The sequence below is a fragment of the Rattus rattus genome, chromosome 14, assembly GCF_011064425.1.
Source record: "Rattus rattus isolate New Zealand chromosome 14, Rrattus_CSIRO_v1, whole genome shotgun sequence".
NCBI lineage: Eukaryota > Metazoa > Chordata > Mammalia > Rodentia > Muridae > Rattus > Rattus rattus.
The window spans coordinates 76,250,280-76,269,921 of NC_046167.1; the positions used below are offsets into that span (position 1 = coordinate 76,250,280).

Below are 19,642 nucleotides of genomic sequence, written 5' to 3' on the forward strand. Positions count from 1 at the left end.
CCTTTCATGTTACAGAGCTTCCCACTTTGTGAGGAGATAAACTAGTACTGTCAGTGGCCGACGCTGACCTTCTTGCCTTTCTGGCTGATGTTTCAACCGAGACATCAGTGCAGGACACACTCGACTGTGGGCCACTCTGATCACTGGTCACACAAGGCAATGAGACACTGCTTCTTAGTTTTCCAAAATTAAATTAGAAAGATATATGTGTGCATACACACACACACACACACACACACACACACACACACACACACACACACGTGAATTTTTTAAATTCAGAAAACACAAACAGAAAAATGTTGAAGATGCTTTAGGCCAAGGTATGTCCCAGTCTAAAACGTTCAAGTGGGCTTCACACACAAGTTGCCTGAAGTGAGCTGAGGGATGTGCATCGTGTTTTGTCATGAGGGGCATGGCCAGCTGAAGCCACAACTTACAGCAGGTCCCCTTCTCAACCACACATGCCTTCAGGCTAATCGTAGGAATGGGAGGACAGCCTTTCAGCAGGTCATAGAAACAGTCTTTATCATCCTTATGCAACAGCAGACCCAGAACCTAACAGTGACCTGCACAGAGCACTGGAAGCCCAACTTGCCTCACCCTTTCTCAGGGGAGGTTGGGCGCAAAACCCTGCTACAGGTCTCTTTGGCCATCTTTCAAGTGACTCTTACTTGTTCCATGTCTGAGAACCGTGGCAACTCGATGGAACTCCCTTATTTGCTCAGTCACAGAGAAATAGTGGAAACCAAGTCAGAAACCTCAAGTTTGTTTCCACCAAGGGACAACCCTTTCTCCTGTGGAGTCTGTCACTCAAATGAAAGTAGCTGATGGTTTAACTTCATTCCTGCCGCCTAGTCACCAGAAGGCACACTTAAAATTTGAAGTTTCTAGAAGACAACATGGTTACTGAAATCTTGTTGCTTTTCAGACTCAAAGTGACATTTCACAGGAGCTTCAGTACAAGAAAAGCCACGAGCATAAGAAAGTGCAGGCACACTAGCGACGGAACCACTAGCACAAAGCCGCTGCTTAAGTTTGAAGTGCAGGATCTTCAGTCTGCAGCCCCTGCAGGGGCCACAGCTGCAAAATGCTGTGAGAAGCGACCAGGAGCAGGGTTGGTGAGAGACTCAGGGCTGGTGAGAGTCAGGGGAGAGCTAGTTATACTGAGACCCAGGTTAAGTTTATCATAGCTTTCCTGGCTTACAGCAACACTCACCTAAGCTGTGTGGGCTTGCTTTAACAGCAAAGTTGAAGAGTTGTTGCAGAAACCACATGGCCTGAACTATGAACTCTGCGGTCCTCTACAGACATTTGCTGGCCACTCTTCTGACATGTGCTAAGTCTACACATCTTTCTGGTCTTGTGTAGCCACGTCCTCTTGTCTTCAATGTTGCTTCCTCTGAGGGGCCTTTCTTGAATACCTGGTTTAGAGATGTTTGCTCTGAGGCTACACTGTTCACTCACTGAGCTATCTGACAAATGCAAGCCTCCAAGGCTGAGCCTGACCTGTCGGCACCATTTCCTTCTCAGTGTGTAGATGATAAAGGGTAAATGCTATAGTCAGATCATGAGTGTGTAAGGGAAGCCAGAATACATTTAGTTTACCTGGACTCCAAGGATCACAGCAGAACCAAGTGTCCTGCTTTTGGGCAGTAAGATATAGTTTTTTTTATATTTACAAAAAAGGGAGACACCTACTTCCTTCTCGAAGGTTTAAAGAATGATACATAGTAACTGTATCAGGCTGTAAGGTAAGACAGGATGTGTGACATGCCAACCAGGAGGAAGGAAGGAGAAGGGATTGGAGCCTCGTGGCTTCCTGGCATCAAGGGACAGGTGGTCAGCACCTGCTCTGACCTTCCCACCCGGTCGCTGCAGGCTGGCAGGAGCCTTGACTCCAGTGGGATCCAAACCCTGTCAAAACACAACCCTTTGCCTATAAATAGCAAGGTCTTTCCAACACTAATTAAAAATAAGTCTGACATTTGGAGTCTCTGATAAACAAAAGGGCTAAGAGCAGAAACAAACAAATTTGATCTATACATGCACCGGTGGTAAAGGGTGCCAGTGTCTCCCTATGGACTTTTCCCTACTGTTCCTAAATCTGTGGACTTGGAAAATGTGTAACAAAGTCTATCTTTCCAGTGTGCTACTAAGGAATTCTTTGTCAGTGTAAGCCACTTTACTAACTCTAAGAGCCATTACAATGTTTCACATAAGCCAACTGGTCTAAAATAGAAGTTCGAAAATAGACTAATAAGTATCAAGAGCCTGAACACACCCTTGGTCCCCGCGTGCACCAGACTCAGGAGTGCTAAGTTTCCAGTGTCCTAATGGCCCACGTGCTAGAGGCTGCTGGACTGCAGTGCATAGAAAGCTCAGAGTTGAGGTTTCTTATGTTCTCTACATTTAAAAGCTTTGTGTCAAAGATCATTTCTCTTTGAACTTTTTCTTATGATGATTAAATACATTAAATATTTATGATTTTATATTTTTTCAAACCTGGAATCCATCTAGGATCTGTACTGTGCTCTTAATAAACTAAAATATATTAAGGCTCACATCATACTGCATTACCACAGTCATCCAATTTTACTTTTTAAACCATGGCTGCTAGATTAGTTTTTCATTTCCTTTACACATGGCTTCTTTCTTGTCCTAGCTGAATGTAGCCGAGCCGAGCCGAGCCGAGCCGCTCCCACACATCTGAGCTGAGTTTCCTTAATGAACAAGGGAAAGGCAGCATCACTAGAGCACAAAATGACCCGCCCAAGCCCTAATTCAAAAAACTCCACCCTGTAGCTCAGGCTTATGGGAGACTTGTGTCTGTCTTCATAATTTATGTAGTCGGGTGGAAAACCCAGGTCTCCAAACAGTTCATGTACAAAGTGACCACAGGAGACCCCTGGAGGAGAGCAGGCACTTGTCTGAAGTGTCAGAAGGCTGATCACTTGTCGCTGGAAGCCCAGCCCTTGACTCTTAAAGCGAGCACGGGGCACTACAGCCAGCAGCAGCTCACGGCTGGGGTTGCAGAGGGCTCATTGTCTTCCCAACGGTGGGGGTGCACAGTTTCAACCGTGTTACCTCTGCATCCTGCTCCTGGAGATGGTACGACTGCTGGAGACGATGCAGTGTCTGGGGGCTCAGGGTCTTCTGCTCTAAGAGCCACTCCAAAAGCAACACGATCTGGTCTGGAGAAAGCTGAGGACAAAGAAACAGCCCTTGAAATGTCATGTAGGCAACAAGAAGTCAATACCAAAATTCTGAGCAAGAACCTCTGGGCCAGGGAAACCCTGGCCCTCTTAACATCTGAAGAATGGAGAGAGCATCTGCTGACTTTCCTCACACATCAGGGTTGTCTGCAGCCCTAAAGATCTGTATCCTGGCAAAGCCGGTTTCCCTTGTTTATCATGTTGGGTATGTGCTTACAGAAGATTAAAATGGCACTTGTCTTAATGTCACAATGTCTCATGGTTATACAAGGACTGGAGAGGGCATCCAACTTTAGGCAAATTCACAGGAGTTAACCAGGTGGAGATGGGTTCAGATTTCTTTTTGAACCATGTAGACCTACAAGGCACCTGCAAAACCCTGAAAACTAAACACAGTGTAACAACTGCCGGCTCACGCCCCTCCCCTTCCTGAGCAGTCTGTTTATAACCCGCAGATAAGGTACTACAACCCAACCCAACCACACTTTACAGGCTGCAGATAAGCAACAGAAGCACACGCACCTAAGCACAGTTACTCTCGCTCCTTTTCCTAACACCCAAATCAGTGCGACAGCAGCTAAAGGAGAGAGGGAGAAACCTGCATGTGACACACACATAAAACCAAGTGACTGAACAGACAGCTGCTGCGCTTACTGGGAGCTCCTCCCAGGATGGCCGTCTCACCCCAACAGCAGAGTGGAGAGAAAACTAGAGATACACCTGTATGACTGAAACAGATTCATGCCAAAATCAGGGTTTTACAACTCTATACAAACTCCACATTCTCTGCACTGGGTACCCTGCAGCCTGGGCTACGCCTGATAATTCTTCTAAGCAAACCAAATTTCTGACACTAGGTCATCGGAGGGTGCCTACGAACACCATGATTTTATCTGCAAATTTCTATCACTCAGAAGTCATTAACTTTTCAGCCTCTCTCCTCTTGCCTCTCCTTTTTACCCTAAAATACATGCTTTGTCCAGAGGCTACAAGCTAGACACCCTCCTGCACCCTGTCTTCCCTTGGGCCCCAACTAAGGCCCCTTTACCTCAAGCTACCTCACTCCTTCTCTTGGTTTTTGTTGTGGCAGTGGCTAAAGTCACTGGTATGCCTAACCCGAGTATCCCTCCTGGCTTCAGTCACTGAACACAGCTCCAGCTTAAAAGTCTGAGAACTGCTAACATGGGAGCCCAAGAAGATCTACACCTGCGTGCTATTTTCTTCCAAGCAGAGAGCTCACAACCCCACACAAACAGAATCAAAAGGATCGTGGAAAGCTTTTGTTGTCACAAAATTGATGCAATGGAAACATTTAGAGCTAAGCCCCCTGACTTAAGATGGATGACTGAGAGGGAAGGGAGGGCTGGAGGGGAGTACATATGCACTCAAACCTTTAGGGCTGTTTCCTAAGTTTATCTGGCTCTAATTAAAAGGCAGGAAAGAGTGAGGGTACACACCCCTCCAAGGAATCCATCCTCCTCCATTCAGTAGGTTACAGACACTCTCCTGCAAGAGCAGGCTTGTTCAGGGGCAGGCAGGCTAGAAGGCACAGCCACGCTTAACATTCCTCCCTAATGCGGGGAGATCTGTGCTAGTCTGGCCTTTATAGAATGGAGAAAGCACTGTTAGTAAACAACCTACAGCCACCTGGCTCTCCAATTCATGGGAAAATGTAGTCTCTAAACAATGAAGGAAGACAAATCAGTGGCCTGACACTGTTTTCAGCCACATATAATAAAACTACCATTCATTCACAAGTAAATATTATATCACAAAAAAAAAAAAAAAGGATTACAGACTTGAAAAGACGGTGTGTTAAAGCAAAAATATTTTAATGGGGTGAGCGTCTCTTTGTAAAATACATAGTTGCTCCCTGTCAAGCCACCCTACAGTAGAAAAGAAATAACACTGGATAAATGTTCACAAAGTGACTGAGATCTCAAGTACTTGTGAATGTGCTGTGCAGTCAGCTGTCCTGGCAGCCAGAACAGGGAAATATCCACTTCCAGTCCCAGAGAAATCAAATGAACTTTGACACAACTATGGGATTGACTGTGTGCTACCATGGAGGTAATGCAAAGGATACTAGCTGTACTATGGTGTCACTGAGAAAAAAACAGCATCAGGCCCAGGGAAGTCATCGTGCCGTGCCGTATTGCTAGGTCGGCCTTGCGGGGAGACTGACAGCCACCATTCAGTTGCAAAAGAAAGAGAAAATTCTTTCTTTTCAAAAACAATAATCTATGTTATCATTTCCAAATAGGGAACACCTCAGGTCTTGTAAAACTGCATCTGCCTTGGAAACTCAAGAGGAAATAAATATAAGACTACTAGCTGCCCAAATCAGATGGGTACTGGAAAACAACAGCACAGGCCTGTAAAACTTACTCAAATGAACACACGAAGCAAGATGTAGCAGGAAGTCAATCAAGTACAAATGTTACTAAGGACTGTGGAACTCTGTGTTCTTGCCATTAACATTGAAGACTTGAGAGTTGTTAATTTTAAAGAAATACACAAAGAAAAAAAGTTAGCTTTGTTCGCTCCACTCCCCTGATCCCCGATTTAAAAATTGAGGAGAGCGGCACAAGTCCGAACGTTAGTTTTAAAGTTTCTTGGAGTGAAAAATGTGAAATTTCCAACCTCCAATCCCAATCCAAGTAAAAGCAGCACAAAGAAAACCAACCCTGGCTCTCCTTGGAGCCCCAGTCCTTCACAGAGGCAGCGGTGGGAAGGGGTGGGTTGGGGCAGGGATGGATGTCACTCTGAGCTCCCTCCCAGAGGACAATCCACACAATGGCAGCCCCCACTTTCTCTTCCATTAGCACAACACCATGCAGAAGAGCAGGCTTACCTCCCAGGTTGGGAACGCCACAGACATGACAAGTCTCGCCATGAAGCTTCCACGGGCACAAACATCAGGACTGCAGCTGGCATTGCCTTGAGGGCCAAGGGGAGCCCTTGAGCCCCTCCCTGGCCGCCCAGCTGGCGCACAGCGGCGGCTGCACGGGGAAGGAAGTCAGTGCGGCTCCAGACTGAGCGAGCCCGAGACTAATGCAGCCACAGACTGACAGTGGCGTGAGTTCTATTATTACCCCATTATCACTCTGGGATCTGAGCCGAAATGAAGCATGCTTCCTCCCTGGTGCCATTTCCTTTTATCCTGGCTGGAGACTAAAAGCGGATCAATGGGGCAATAATGTATGATGTCACTTCCATTATAGCTACAGCTTCCCCGCCTCTTTCAGTCTGTCTGAAACGCACAAACGATCAATTCTTCCCAAAAATGGTTAAAAAATGCTTTGGGAGCATGCATCTTCCAGAAAAGCATTCTCTGCTATATTTGTCTATGTTACTTTGGCAGGGACTGGTTTACACAGAACAAAACAGAAGACATGGGGGAGGGAGAGAAATCTCAAGTTCTCCTGTAGGCTGGAGACTTGTTGGCTGGAATTCAACCCAAACGGGGCAGGGCCGGGGCAGAATGCCACTGACCTTTGAGAGTCACGTGTAGAAGGTGAAGGGGGACCTCGAGGATATAAAACACCTTCATTTTATGAGGCACTCCGAATCTGGAAACCGTTTCCAGGAAACACAGCCACTACCTTGCAGGACTGAAGGCCACCCACTCAGGTCCATGGCTGCCTGCTACAGGTGAGGGACACGGGTGGACGGAAGCAAGATAGGCACGGCTCTGAGACTTAAAGTTCCACTGAGTGAATTTTCACATCCAAGATTCTTGCCAATAGCGTGAGATAAGGATACCACGGAGAGAAGCTCCCCAAACAAGAGCAGGAACTTCTATTTCCTCAGGATCCAGAGAGAAACAGAAACACAGCCAGAGGAAGCCTGGTCTCCTCTGCCTGTCAGGCAAGGGCTTCCTTTCCTGTTGGGATGCACACAACAGGCAGGGGAGGCATGTTAAGCCTGCGTTCATGGGCAACGTCTGCGGGACCTCCGGACAGAAGTAAAGTGCCTTCCATGCATTGGAAACTTAAAGAGAAACAGCTGCGGCTGCTGTTCAGCAGAAACAGTTCTCCACACGGGTTCCTGTCTGCATAGGACTTTAAAGGACTGCCTAAACCTAAGGGTAGATAGAGCACTGGATGTGAATCTTGTTTGGATTATTTTGAGGGTAAAAATGGAGGTTGCTAGTAAATGAAGGTTATCAAATAATGAAGAGTGACTACAGAAATCGACCAACAGGCAGGCGGACTCTCCCAGTGGCGTCAGTTACTCTTGGTTATCGAGCACCTTCAGAGCTACACTTTGCAATGGCCACTGCAGCCACAAACATTCACAGAATTCACGATGTCAGATATGTCAGATACGTTACCAATAGCCTGAGATGATATGTGAACTTGTACGTCATTGTTTGGTCACAGCACTCCCAAATTACCACAAAATGAAAGACCGTGAGAGCCGCCAAGAGCAGGTGGGAGCTGAAGTAGGCTGTGGTAGAGAATCACCAGGCTTCCGAGCGGGAGAGTCAAACTCTCAAATGTGCTATGATTTGAACCTTTGCTAGAAGTTTTACCCATGCTTCGTGTGGTGTAACGGAAAGCACGTTCTGTGAACTACACGACACCAGACCACCGAGCCAGCTGGATCCTACAACCATGTGTCTGCTAATATTTTATGCCATTGTGTAGTTCAGAAACTAAATCATGCTAAATGCTCAAATTAAAAATTTCCAAGGATTTTTACAAGAGACATTTGAGGTTTTCCTGTCTGCCTGCCTAGAATCTGCCAGGCCCATAGTGACGGGACAGAGGGGTCCACTCCCGCCACTTCATGCTTCTGGGGAGAACTGATTCAAACAAGAAGTCCCAGAGCACTTCAGGACATTTTCCGTCCTGCTGAAGGATTCCCAAAGCACAGCACTTTAATGTATCAGAGAGCACTTTCAACTTCTTGTGTTCAGATTTTGATGACATTGACCTTCTCATTTATAAGCAGTGATATCTTAACTCTAAATTCTTGTTATACAACAATTCATCTCAATGTAAAGTCCAACACAGGAATAAATGCATTTCCATTGTCAAACCTTTAGCTAGTTCTGAGTTAAAACGCAATGTTGTAGCCACAGAATGGATATTACGGCTATTACAGAGAAGGGGTAAGAGCTTCTGATACGGTGAGATGGTGAGAGAGAGCTGTTGTCAGTGGAGAGAAGAGTTCAGCATAAAGTGTAGAAAATGTCTGAATTTGGGTAAAATACCCCCTTTCCTCTTTTTCAGTCCATGTAGCCGAGGCTAGCTTGAAACTTCTTGGGTAACAAAGGATAGAGAACAGTGAACTTCTGATGTTGCTACTTCCACTTCTGGAGTTCTGAAATTACAAGCATGTGACACCAAGGAATATTCGGGCTCAGGCATGCGTGCATTCGTTTGTGTGTTCGTGTGTGTTCGTGTGTGTGTGTTCGTATATGTGTGTGTGTTCTTGTGTGTTCATGTGTGTGCGTGTGCTCCCATGTTTGTGTGCACACACATACATGCTAGGCCAGTACTCTACCAATTGAGCCACATTTCCAGGACAAATAAAATAAATTTCTAAAGACCTAGGAGGAAGTTAGTGAAGTCCCAGTCCAGTTTTGGGTGACCCACACACCCTTTCCGTCTTTTCTGCCTATACCTCGACCTGAAATATTTTCTTAATCCTGCTGTAAGCATGTCCTGATGAATTTCAGAAGGGATACAGACCTCATGCAGTTCGGGCTGCATCTGCGAATGAACTGCTGAGAAGGCAACCAGCAGTTTCTGAACTGTAGGCCCACCTATGTGCCGCTTCCCTAACAGGCACACAGGGAAATGGCTGTGTTCCTGACTAGGAACAGCATTCGCTGGCTTCGGTACTTCACCCACAGACCGTGGCAATCTTGTTAAATAGAAAACTTGCTTCTGTGTAAGGAGGTGCTGCTGTGCAATCCTGGTAAACAGAGTTCAATCTACAGATCCACATGGAAGACAAATGGCACGGGTACCCACACGTACATTATGCGCACACACAGATAATTGGAAGAAAACGATTTAAAGATGGAAGAATACTGTTTTCCAAATGCTTACAGATACACACAAGGCTCTGGCATTTAAAGAAAGTTACCAAATATTGTCTGATTTTTTTTCTTCCATAAGAAAATATAGTTAACTATAAATTTACTCAATCCCAGAAATTTTTCTTATGTTTCTCTATATTCCTACATTACTATGTCAAACTGAGAAAACCGGTGTGGCTTTACGATAAATGTGTGATTTTTAGTGAATAAGTAAGCCAGCCGACACCAGCTCCTTGGCTGAGTCTGGTTCAGTCAACTCTGCCTCCGATAAGGCTGAAAGAACCGAGGCTCTCACAGTCATGAGCAAGAGCGAGAGTCACTGTGGAAGCAGCGTCTCCTCTGACTGAGTGCTAATGTGCAGAACAGCCCACCTCCCACAGAAAACACCATCTTCAAAGCTGTATCACAAAGCTAGAATCCCCAAGTTTAAACAGGTCAAAGTATGCTCAAACACAACTCTATTTTAACGTCTGTCATGAGAGTGGGCATGCTTAAGGGGATTTATGGTGGACTGAATCCACATGTTTTACGTGCCCATCCACTCCCAGATTTCATAGTCAAATGATTAAGATGAATTCAGTATCCAACATGGCAAGATAGAGTAACAGGTGACGACGTCTGCAAGAAGAGTCATCAATGAACAACTTAATGGTGTGAATGATCTATTGGGAGCAGATGTACAGAGGCAGGCAAAGGTTCAGAACAGACGGTCTGCCCTACAGTAGAACTATTCAAAGAATTCAAATCCAAATGTTCTGACCTAAAAGGTTTTTATCAGCTCTGTACGGGGTGATGCTGATGTCTCGGATGCAGTGGACCAGGCTTAGTGAGGATGAGGGTCCACCGATGAAGAAACTGGACTACTACATGAGGAACAAGCCAGGCCTCCATGTTAAACTTGCTAACAAGGATTAAGATTTAGCGTAAAAAACAAAGCCACAAAAACACGGTTATAATGAGAGGGACGAGAGAGGCAGCGGAAGCCCAGAGAAGCCACTGCTCAGAGAGGTGCGCCTCACGCACTCAGGTGTGGGTAGTCAGTTTGAAACAGTTTCGAAATGAATTTCACCCTAAGCTGTTCATCTGAAGCCAAAAAATAATGTCCCCTCACCCCGGCTCTGGCCTTTCTTCACAGGAGAAGGAGCTGTACAACATAAATATTTTTCTGGCCAGATTTTATTTTCTAATGTTCTTCTGTCTTTCCTACCGAATCTAATCCACAGATTCTGGCAGACGTCTACAATTTGCCAGTTGGTTTCTTCTGTATCATTAATGTACGTACAGCCAACCACAAGTACAGACAAACAGCAGGATGCTAGAAGAGGGGGCCAAATCTTACTTCATGAATTACTGCTGGGAAAACAAAGCACGCAATTGTTATTGAAGCAAATGCTTGCTAGGTACCACTGTCCCACTGCTACCCAGTGTGGCTGTCTCGCTTTACAGGGTTGACCCCATCTTTCACACTCTGGGATCCCAGGGTGGGCATTTTATACCCTGGATCAACTCTGAAAAATTCAAGAATATTCATGCAAGGGGAAGAAATGAACAACTTGGTGGGGGGAAATGAACAACTTGGTGGGGGGGGCACAGAAAGGGGCTTTAGGCTTTTAGGCTGCATATTCCTGTTTTGCAAACCTCAAGGGTATGGAGGCTGTATTGGACCAGCATTTGGTATAATGGAGAAGCTGCTCTTTGCGATGTGCATGCAGCATATGGGACAGGAACCTCACCAAGTCTCCCTATCCAAAGCCATGCTCCACACACAGTGACCAAGCAAGTCAGGAACAAACACTGGCAAGTACGGAGGCCACCCCCTGTACAGGAAGCCTAAGAATGGCCCCGAGGTGCTCAGGTCTTTGGTCCATTGTGAACTCCTGGCTGGATGCAGGGCAGGTATCGCCTGCAACCACAAAGCCCGGGCTAGGAAATTCAGGAAGCCTTTGTGCTGCCGCGGAATGCACAATCAATAGTGAGGTGTGGGTTTAAGGCTGGGCAGTCTCTTTCTCATCAAGAACGCTAGTGACCCCAAGACAGCTGCCGCCTAAAATCACAAGGGCACCAAGTCACTGCTAAAATTTTCACAAAAATAAAACTGCTCAGCTTCTGGCCAGCTTGTGTCTCACTTTGCATAGGTACAATGGGCCCATTTAGAAAAGTCCCCGCTTGTTTTGTTGAAGTGTTAATGCATTCTAAGTGCTCTGATTATTTTTATCCCCGAAGAGACCTTCCTTCTCCCACAGATCCTAATGGAACTACATGATGAATTATCTTGAAAACTACCAATTTTTTTATCCTTTTTAAAGAGAAAGAAATGAAGCTAGTTTTCCTTAAGAGAAATTTTTCCTACGTAATTAAATTACATAACTGAGATTTTAAAAGAGAAACTTTAAAAACAAGGCACCACGGCACACATTCTCATTTCTCACCATCACTTTGCTGTCAACACGACAACTAAAACGGTCATTATTCCAAAGTCAGGCAGACTCTAGTTTACACAATACATGAATCAATACACCACAGCCCAACCCCTAAATGTGTGCAATTATTAAGTGCCAACGAAAACAAATAATCTGAAAAAAGAGTGACTGCAGATCCCTCAAAGTGAGGAGACCCAGAAATTACTCACTTTATAATCACTCACTTTAACACCACAAGCTGAGAACCACTTCCCCTGCTCATCTCCAGCTTAGCTTCTTAACTCAGACCTTTGCGAGGAATGACCACGGCCGAGGCAGAAATACAAGGAGCACACTGTTGCTCCGCAGGGCAACGCAAACAAATGCCTCCAAAGTCAAGGAAGAGTGCGTCCTTTGCTTTGATCTGAGTTTCCATCTGAGCAGAGCTGTTTAGAACCTCAATTTAACCTGTTGACCATTCCTAGACAAAGGCAGAACCAGCCACCTTGCCGCTTTTTCTGGTCCTGGAGTGTCCTTCAAGCTTTCCGTGCCGCAGGGTAGGGTGTCTCTTTGCGGATCTTTTCTCCAGGACAAGCCAGAAACTATAATCCCCGTAGCCCTGGAATGCACTCCGAGTAGAAACGCCCTCATCCCGATGCCCTGGAACGCACTCTGAGTAGAGACGCCTTCAACAAGGGAGAACAAAGCAGCAAAATCCCCGATAGGGTGCAGGGGAATACAAGGGAGCCGCGGCCTCCTTACCTTGACCTGGGACCTGCACCTGCGTGTACTGGCTGATAAGGACCGCTTGCCCCGCCCCCTCTGTGCTAGCCAATCCACAAGGCTGCCCCGCCCTGACAGCCCCGCCCCCCCAATTCCACTAATTAGATGTTCGCCTCCCACCCGGCACTTACACAAGACGCAGACCAGTCCCAGTACTGTCTGTGATTCAAATGGGAACAAAGGCGGGCTTAGCATGGCACTTTTCCTACAATTCACTAAGGTGAGGCCCCCTCATTACACTGGGCTTAACCTCCAGCAAAGTAGAGTCCCATGAACACTTCCGGTGAAGATTTTTCCAGCTATAACAGGGATGTAAAAGCAACGGTTGAAAAACAGTCTGGTTTTTCCCGCGGAGCAAAAAAAAAAAAAACAAAAAACGCTCCTGGGTCACCAGGAAGCAACGTGCAAGACTAGGAGGGAGGGCAGAAGAGGAATAAGCTGCCTAGCCGGTTTCTAGTAAACAATCTGCATAATTGCTAATTAGGAGTGTGGGGGTGGGGTCGACTGCCGACCTCTCGCTCCAAATCCTTAACAACAGTTACCTGAAAGAGGAAGGGGAAAGAGATGCCAGAATAACTTTCCTGGGTTTGCCACCAGCTCTGATGAGAAACACTCCCAGGACACACCACTGGCAGTCTGGTCACCAGGATAAATCCGAACAACAGAACCACTCCGCCACGGTCCCTAGTGCTGCCTCTTCAAATGTGATTACCGCTGTGAGCACAGTTAGGTTCCAGGAAGGAGAAGCTGGCATTTGAAGATACATCGTCACAAACAAAACCATAAGGATTTCCCCCCAAACAAGCAAAATACATCTGGCAGAAACCCATTAACAATTTTAAGTATTAAAATTTCACTCCAGTTTTAGATGCTGAGTGGAATTTCGGGGACTAGAACCATACCCATAAAATATGCGTACAGAAAATATGGCATCGCATGAAGGCTGCCTGGTACCTGCCACATGCCAGTCTTAGTTTGATCTAAGTCGTCTGCACCCATTTAGAACTGTCCCCAAGCTTACAGGGTGTATTTGTGCGAAGCGTTTTTATTTTATTTTTAAGTTTCAGGCAATGAACTACTGTCTGGGAGGAAGAAATAAAAACCTTGACCCTAAACAACCTGGCACAAATACATTATACAAGTCTTTCAGTGGGACCCACCCACAATAGACTTTAAAATTTTTAATTTTTTGTTAATTACAGTTTCTGTCTCCTTCCAGGCTTTCACTAGGGTATATTCCAGTTTCAGATGAGGGGTCTAACAGTCTAACAGTACACGGCTATGGAAAATTAATACAGCATTTTATTTTCTTACAAAACACCATTTTTGTTTAGCAGCTAAGCACAATTTAAACCTTAAGTGTAGCAATCATTTTAAGTCTTTTTAAAAGATGTATGCAAAGAAACAGACAAAAACCAAAAACACAAATAATTTCTAGATTAAACAGTATAAAGAAATCGTTAAAACAAATGCAAACCAAAGTCAGCGTATCTAACTCCGCTCAATGCTTTAATACCAAAAACCTGGAGGCTGGGAAATAAAAACACAGAAGGAACTCCCAAACACCTGCTCTCTCCGCCAATAAACAGTAAACAACTAGGTCAGGGAGACCACCCCTTTAGAGAAAAATAGTTCCCCCAGACTCATCTTTTCCAAATTCTTCAGTCAAGATTTAGAAATCAAAGTTTTGGCTAAATTAATCTCCTTTTGGGCAAGACAGAACACTTCTTTATTAAGAATGTTAATATTTTAAATAACACGGATCATTAAAAATCATAATTCCTCAAAGTAGTTTTCAGTCTGAAAACTGAAGGCAATGTAAATGCATAACAAAGAGGCAGGGGCTAGAAGCTCTGCAGAACTCCCCAGAACGTACCTGTAAAGATCAACTTTAAGCAGCCTTGTGCCAATGCTCAGGGTTTGATTCTAAAAGCAAGTCTGTTGGAGACTGAACTCTCACCATCAATTAAGAGTAAGCTTCCGTCTGGTCCCTAGGGCAGTCTCGCGGCAATGCAGGGGCATCTCAACGTTCTTAGTGTTATCTGTTCAAGCTATTTTAAAAATAATTTTGACTTCCCTTGATGGTAGTCAAACCAAAGGGTTGGTCCATGCCACTTTTAAATTTTTTTTAAAAGAACGGGTCCGGGACCTTGCCCCGCAGGTTGGGCGCTCTCTCTCTTCCCAGGCTACCTGCATATCCCAGTCATCTCGTTTAAGCGGCTGCGGAGAGTGCAAGACAAAAAAATAGAAGCCAGTGGTCCTGCTAGAGGAGGCCGTGGCTGTGATGTGGCACGTCCGAAAGTGGGAGCACCTCAAACAGAGCCTTGGGGGATCAGGTGGCCCAGCCCAGCCCGGCCTCAGGAACCTGCGGGCCTTCCCAGCACAGCTCCAGTGCTGACACAGACCACTGATTAGGGAACTGGGTCTGAGGCAAAACCCAACATTCAAATGTAGAGACAAGGACCTGCCTCTGTGGTTCTGAGGACTCACTTTGGTTCTCTGTGTGAACGCGCAAAGGCTAGGCTTCCCTTTCTCCAACAGTCACACTCTGGGATGTGAGCGGCAGGCAGCACCTTTAAGCCGGGTCCTTCCCCTTTCCAGCCTCCCTAGGGGCCTCACCCCCAGCTGTTTGCTATGGCAGAACTCTAGAATCGCGGCTGGAAAGGCAGTTAGCAGTCTCCCCGTCAAGGCAGAGCTCTGGTTTTCTGGGTTTTATCCTCAGTCATTTCAGTCGGCACCTCTCCTATTTCACCAGCTAAGAACTAACTGTGGCAACTGCATCTGCTGGGATTTCCTGAGCTCCGGGAAACCTGGGATGTCTTCTCTCCTCAGGCTCTCACCCAGCACAGTGTTGGAGTAATGTAAATTGTCTCTTAGTAGGATCAAGGCCCGTTGGCAGTTATTCTTAGCAACTAAATGATGAAAAGTGAAAAGAGTCCAACTTAAAAGGGAAATCAAAGACACTGCACGTACGATCCTACACCATTAATTTCACAGCCATTACAGGCAAATGTCACCTCTATTTCAGGGGTGGGGTGCTTCCTGGGAGTCTGGCGACAGCTTAGCAGACGCAGCCCCACCATTTGCGAATGAAGACTGTGCCTCACAGCTCATAGGCTACCCCACTACCTCAGGAACCACTTGTGGCCAGGGACAATATTACCCAAGGTCTGTAAAGAGATGACCTAGAGGGGAGGGAAAGCACGTGCATACAGTGGTGTCAGCCATGGAAAGGTTCAAAGATGGGTCCTTGAACAAAGGCTTGTGTGTTTAAAAAACTAGTACTGTAATGGAGCTTTGCCCGAAAAGTGTTAAAAAATATATACTGCAAAAAATATAAAGACAATTATTCACAAATCAATACAACTATAATTATATTTTTTTTGAGTAGGAAGGCCAATTTTCCTTAACCAAAATTATAAAGTACTTATAGTTCACTTAAAATTTCTCTTTACTGAGTAGCTAGCATGTGAGACACTAATCTAACAGGTTAGGTAGCAAGGTAGAAATCCCCATTATATTAACAAGGCCCGGGGTCTTTTCTCCTATTCATTTACATGGGTGTATACGTATACGTACATTACTTTCCTGACACAAAGTCTTCTCTGATACTAGGTACTGTCTGGCAGCATTAGCTGTGCAGGTTTTCCCAAGTCACTGCCTTTTCTTTTCCACAGATGTTTTACCGTGGTGGGCAACATGATAATAACCTGGAAATCCTGTGATTCTCAGAGGTAAAGAGGCAATGAAGTCAGAGACGGAAATAAGGCTGCACATCAACTAACCTTGTTGATCAGAGCAGAGTATCCTCAACTATAAAGGCAGCGCTACTAGGGTCTTTATTAGCGAAAAGATACTGAGGAGAAAGGACCTGAGAGGCCAGCCCGACCAAGCTGTCTTTGAAGGTGGAGGAAGAGGTAGAGGCTCAAAAAAATCCATGAAAGCTGTAAGAAGCAAGGAAGTGGCTCCATCCTGCCTCAACTCAAAGGAAAGCAGCCCTACCCATGGTCCACTAGCCTACAGAGGCTTACTTGGACTGTTGACTTCCTGATATTGTAACACAATGCTAATTCTGTGGAGCTTTGTTACAGCAGCCTTAAGAAACTGATACACCAAGTCTCTCTACTGCCAGTACCAACCTTAGCTTCTGGCTTAATGCAGGAGAAAAGGGATAATGTAGAATGTCCTTCATTCCCTGCTGGACCTGAATCCACCAGACTCCTTCTAAAAGGAAGCCTCCTTACAATGCACGCTGCTTTGTGGGTGATTTCAGACTCAGCTCTAGAAGCTGAGAACTTTGCTGGGGCAGAGGGGTGGGAAAGAAGGAGGTCTGCTGCTCAACAGAGCACCACAGCCAGGCACAGGGCGTTAACCTAACAGGCCAAACATGAAACAGAGCGCCACCGGCAACTGTGTCTTGATCAAATCTAGGAGTTAATCAGTAACATAACCCCACCACCTTTTTTCATGGCTTTAATTATTACAGCCAGTAAGAAATATTCAGCCGTCTCTGTTTGGTAATGTTTTATTTACCCCTAAAGGCTGAAGTCTTCATTAAATGCAGAAGAGTTGAGTTCAATTCAACACATATGGTGAGCTCGCAGCCGGGTTGCCTTTTCCTTAAGTGTCTCTCCCCAGCACGCCCACCCCCAAGGACCCCAGATATTTAATACACAATCGCCATTAGCAACACCAAGATTTTATGTCACTACCTATTTTCTGAAGATTTATTTTTCAACAATTCCCCTCATGCTTTGTTTTGCCAGCACAAATCACAGCTCTGGCTCCCAAACACATGTGTGAATGTTAAACCTGGCTAAATCTGGGAGGATCCCAGAACCTTTGGGTTTAAGCTGACAAAATATCAATGTAGTAAAAGGAACGGGGAAACGGTAATACCTAACATTTCCTGCAGCCCACATGGCCATAAATTGATGCCCATCCACGTCTTATTACCAGTATGGCAACTCTGACAGGTATCTGCCCGTTCCTGGTTTGTATCTCCTGCAAAAGGAAATGGCTACTTCCAGGTAAATGCTTCAATAATTGAACTGTAGGGTGGGCCATATTTCCTTGTTGTTAGATCAGTACTCCAGCTCTGACTGACACTACACTGGGCTGTGGAGCTGATAAGACAGTGGAGGACCCTATACAAGGGAGGCTAAGGGAAAGGGTGGTGGTTGGGAGTGCGGGCAACCAGTGTGTCTGAGCTGAGTAACTGATAAACCTCCTTTGGACATACGATTTGACGCAGAGATGGCAGACACCTTGTTTCTTCTGTTAGGAGTCATAATTTGAGCAGCTGGCTTGGCTGGAGGAGCAAATGCTGAACGCTGAGGGCTACTTATCAGACAATTCTCAATGCCAGACTGTTTCTGAAGAGCAAGACCCCAATGACACAGGGTAGTCTGGTGGACCCCATACAAACCCCCTGTGACATTCTATTAAATGTTTTTAGTTCACAGATACACAACCACAGCTGGTCTCTCTGACGCCCTGCCTATCTAGAAAGTCCATGTTGAACCCTTCTTTCAATCCTAAATTGGGTCAGTTCTCCACATGGATTCCAGTGGTGCGCTGGTTAAGTGAGGTCCTGCCCAGCCAGATGTAACCTGGGTTCCATGAGAAGAGGCCTCTGAGAGCAAGCATCTTTTGGAAAGGGTGAGTGGGGATGACCCAGAATCCCAGCATCCAGGGTAGCTTCACAGACTAAGCTTGCTGTTTGCCAACAGCTAAGGATCTTGATGCTACAATAGTTAAAGGAACAAGACATAATGCTCCTTGAGCAGATGCCTTCTCTGCAGAGTGTGCCTGCACTGTAGAAACACTGGTCACTTTACAGTGGGGGCTGTTTACAGCTCTTCTGTCTCCATGTCCTAGGAGTGCCCACCAGTCTCCACAGGCAGGTAGTGTTACTGTCGCCACGAGCTGCACTGAGTAATTCTGTCCTTATGCATTTTGTTGCTTTATTCAGTTTTGGGTGTGTGCTTGTGCTCAGATTTACAATGTGCACAAGTTGCCTAGAAAGCAAAGCCCGAAATTCGTAGCCTGGTACAGGCTAAGCTGCAGCCCACTAGACATCAGCAGGCCCCTACTACAGTATGGGGCGAGGGACATTCCCATTCCCCCCATTGTTCCTGTGTGATGCTATCTAGTTTATACAGGAGTTGGTGTACCTGGAAAGGAGTGAGAACCTTCCCCAGTCCTCCTGAACGCACTATACCCTTTGGGAAATCCACGTTCTCTTTATGTGACTTTGTTGTGGCAGACAGTGCTCACATGGCGGGTGGACAGACAGGTGGATGGAAGGTTTGACACCCAGAAGCCCCTCACACATTGGGCAGCTTTCATCTTGAGTCTGGTGAAGTGTAAACATGTCTATGGTGCTCTCCTACCGTGTCTCTGACTCATGGTTACAATGTGTCAGAGGAAACTCTGGCAGAAAACTGGTCAGAGTCGGCAAAAATCAGCAACTGAAGTCAGTTTGCGAACTCTTAGGAGTTTTGAGGTTGCTCTAAGAGAATGGGCTCCACTGCTTCATAGCATCCCAACTGGGACACAGCAGCTCCTAAGAGTGGCCTGCCTCTCCCTACTAGAGCAGCTAGCTGGAAGTCAATCATGTTCCTGGGTTTCTCATTCCACTCTTGAGAGTGGGAATGCACCTCCCTAGCTCCTTTAGCAATCTCTTGGAAGAAACTGCCCAGAACAGAAGAGGGCATGTTAATTTACAGACCTGGGAGTGGGAGGGATTTACTGTCCCAGGGGAAATGACAGTTAAGTTCCCCGGGTAAGACTTGAACTCAGAGTGCGGAAGTACATAATGCCCTCTGCCACATGCTGTAATCTCAGATGGAAACAGTCGACAGAGTCCTCTGTCCCTGAACACAGCAGTGCATCTGATGACTTTTCGCAGTTAATTGAACAGCAAAGAACTCAGATCAGCTTTCTAATTAAACAAGGGATAGCTTTAGAGAGAACCTTCCACACATAAGGTCAAGAGTACGTAACAGAAAACCTTCCTCTTTGAAATCGTGACAAAGGCATTAGATGAGGTAAAATTGTAATTGCTCCTGAGATTTAACCATGGTGACGGTTGTGATTTAGGTCCTTTAAGAAAGGTCCAGCCTGGGCTTTCTAATGCTCACAGCCCCTTCTTAAGTCAAAGATAGCATACTGCATTGTGATGTTCA

At 45.8% G+C, this 19,642-nt stretch overlaps 1 protein-coding gene across 1 annotated transcript in view; it reads right to left on the reverse strand.

Moving 5' to 3' along the window:
• Positions 1-19,642, reverse strand: part of Aopep (aminopeptidase O (putative)) — a 307,096-nt gene that overhangs the window by 16,631 nt on the left and 270,823 nt on the right. Inside the window, exon 14 of the mRNA XM_032884277.1 lies at positions 3,088-3,204. Within this exon, the coding sequence (XP_032740168.1) occupies positions 3,088-3,204 (117 nt within the window). The remainder of the gene's footprint in view (positions 1-3,087; positions 3,205-19,642) is intronic.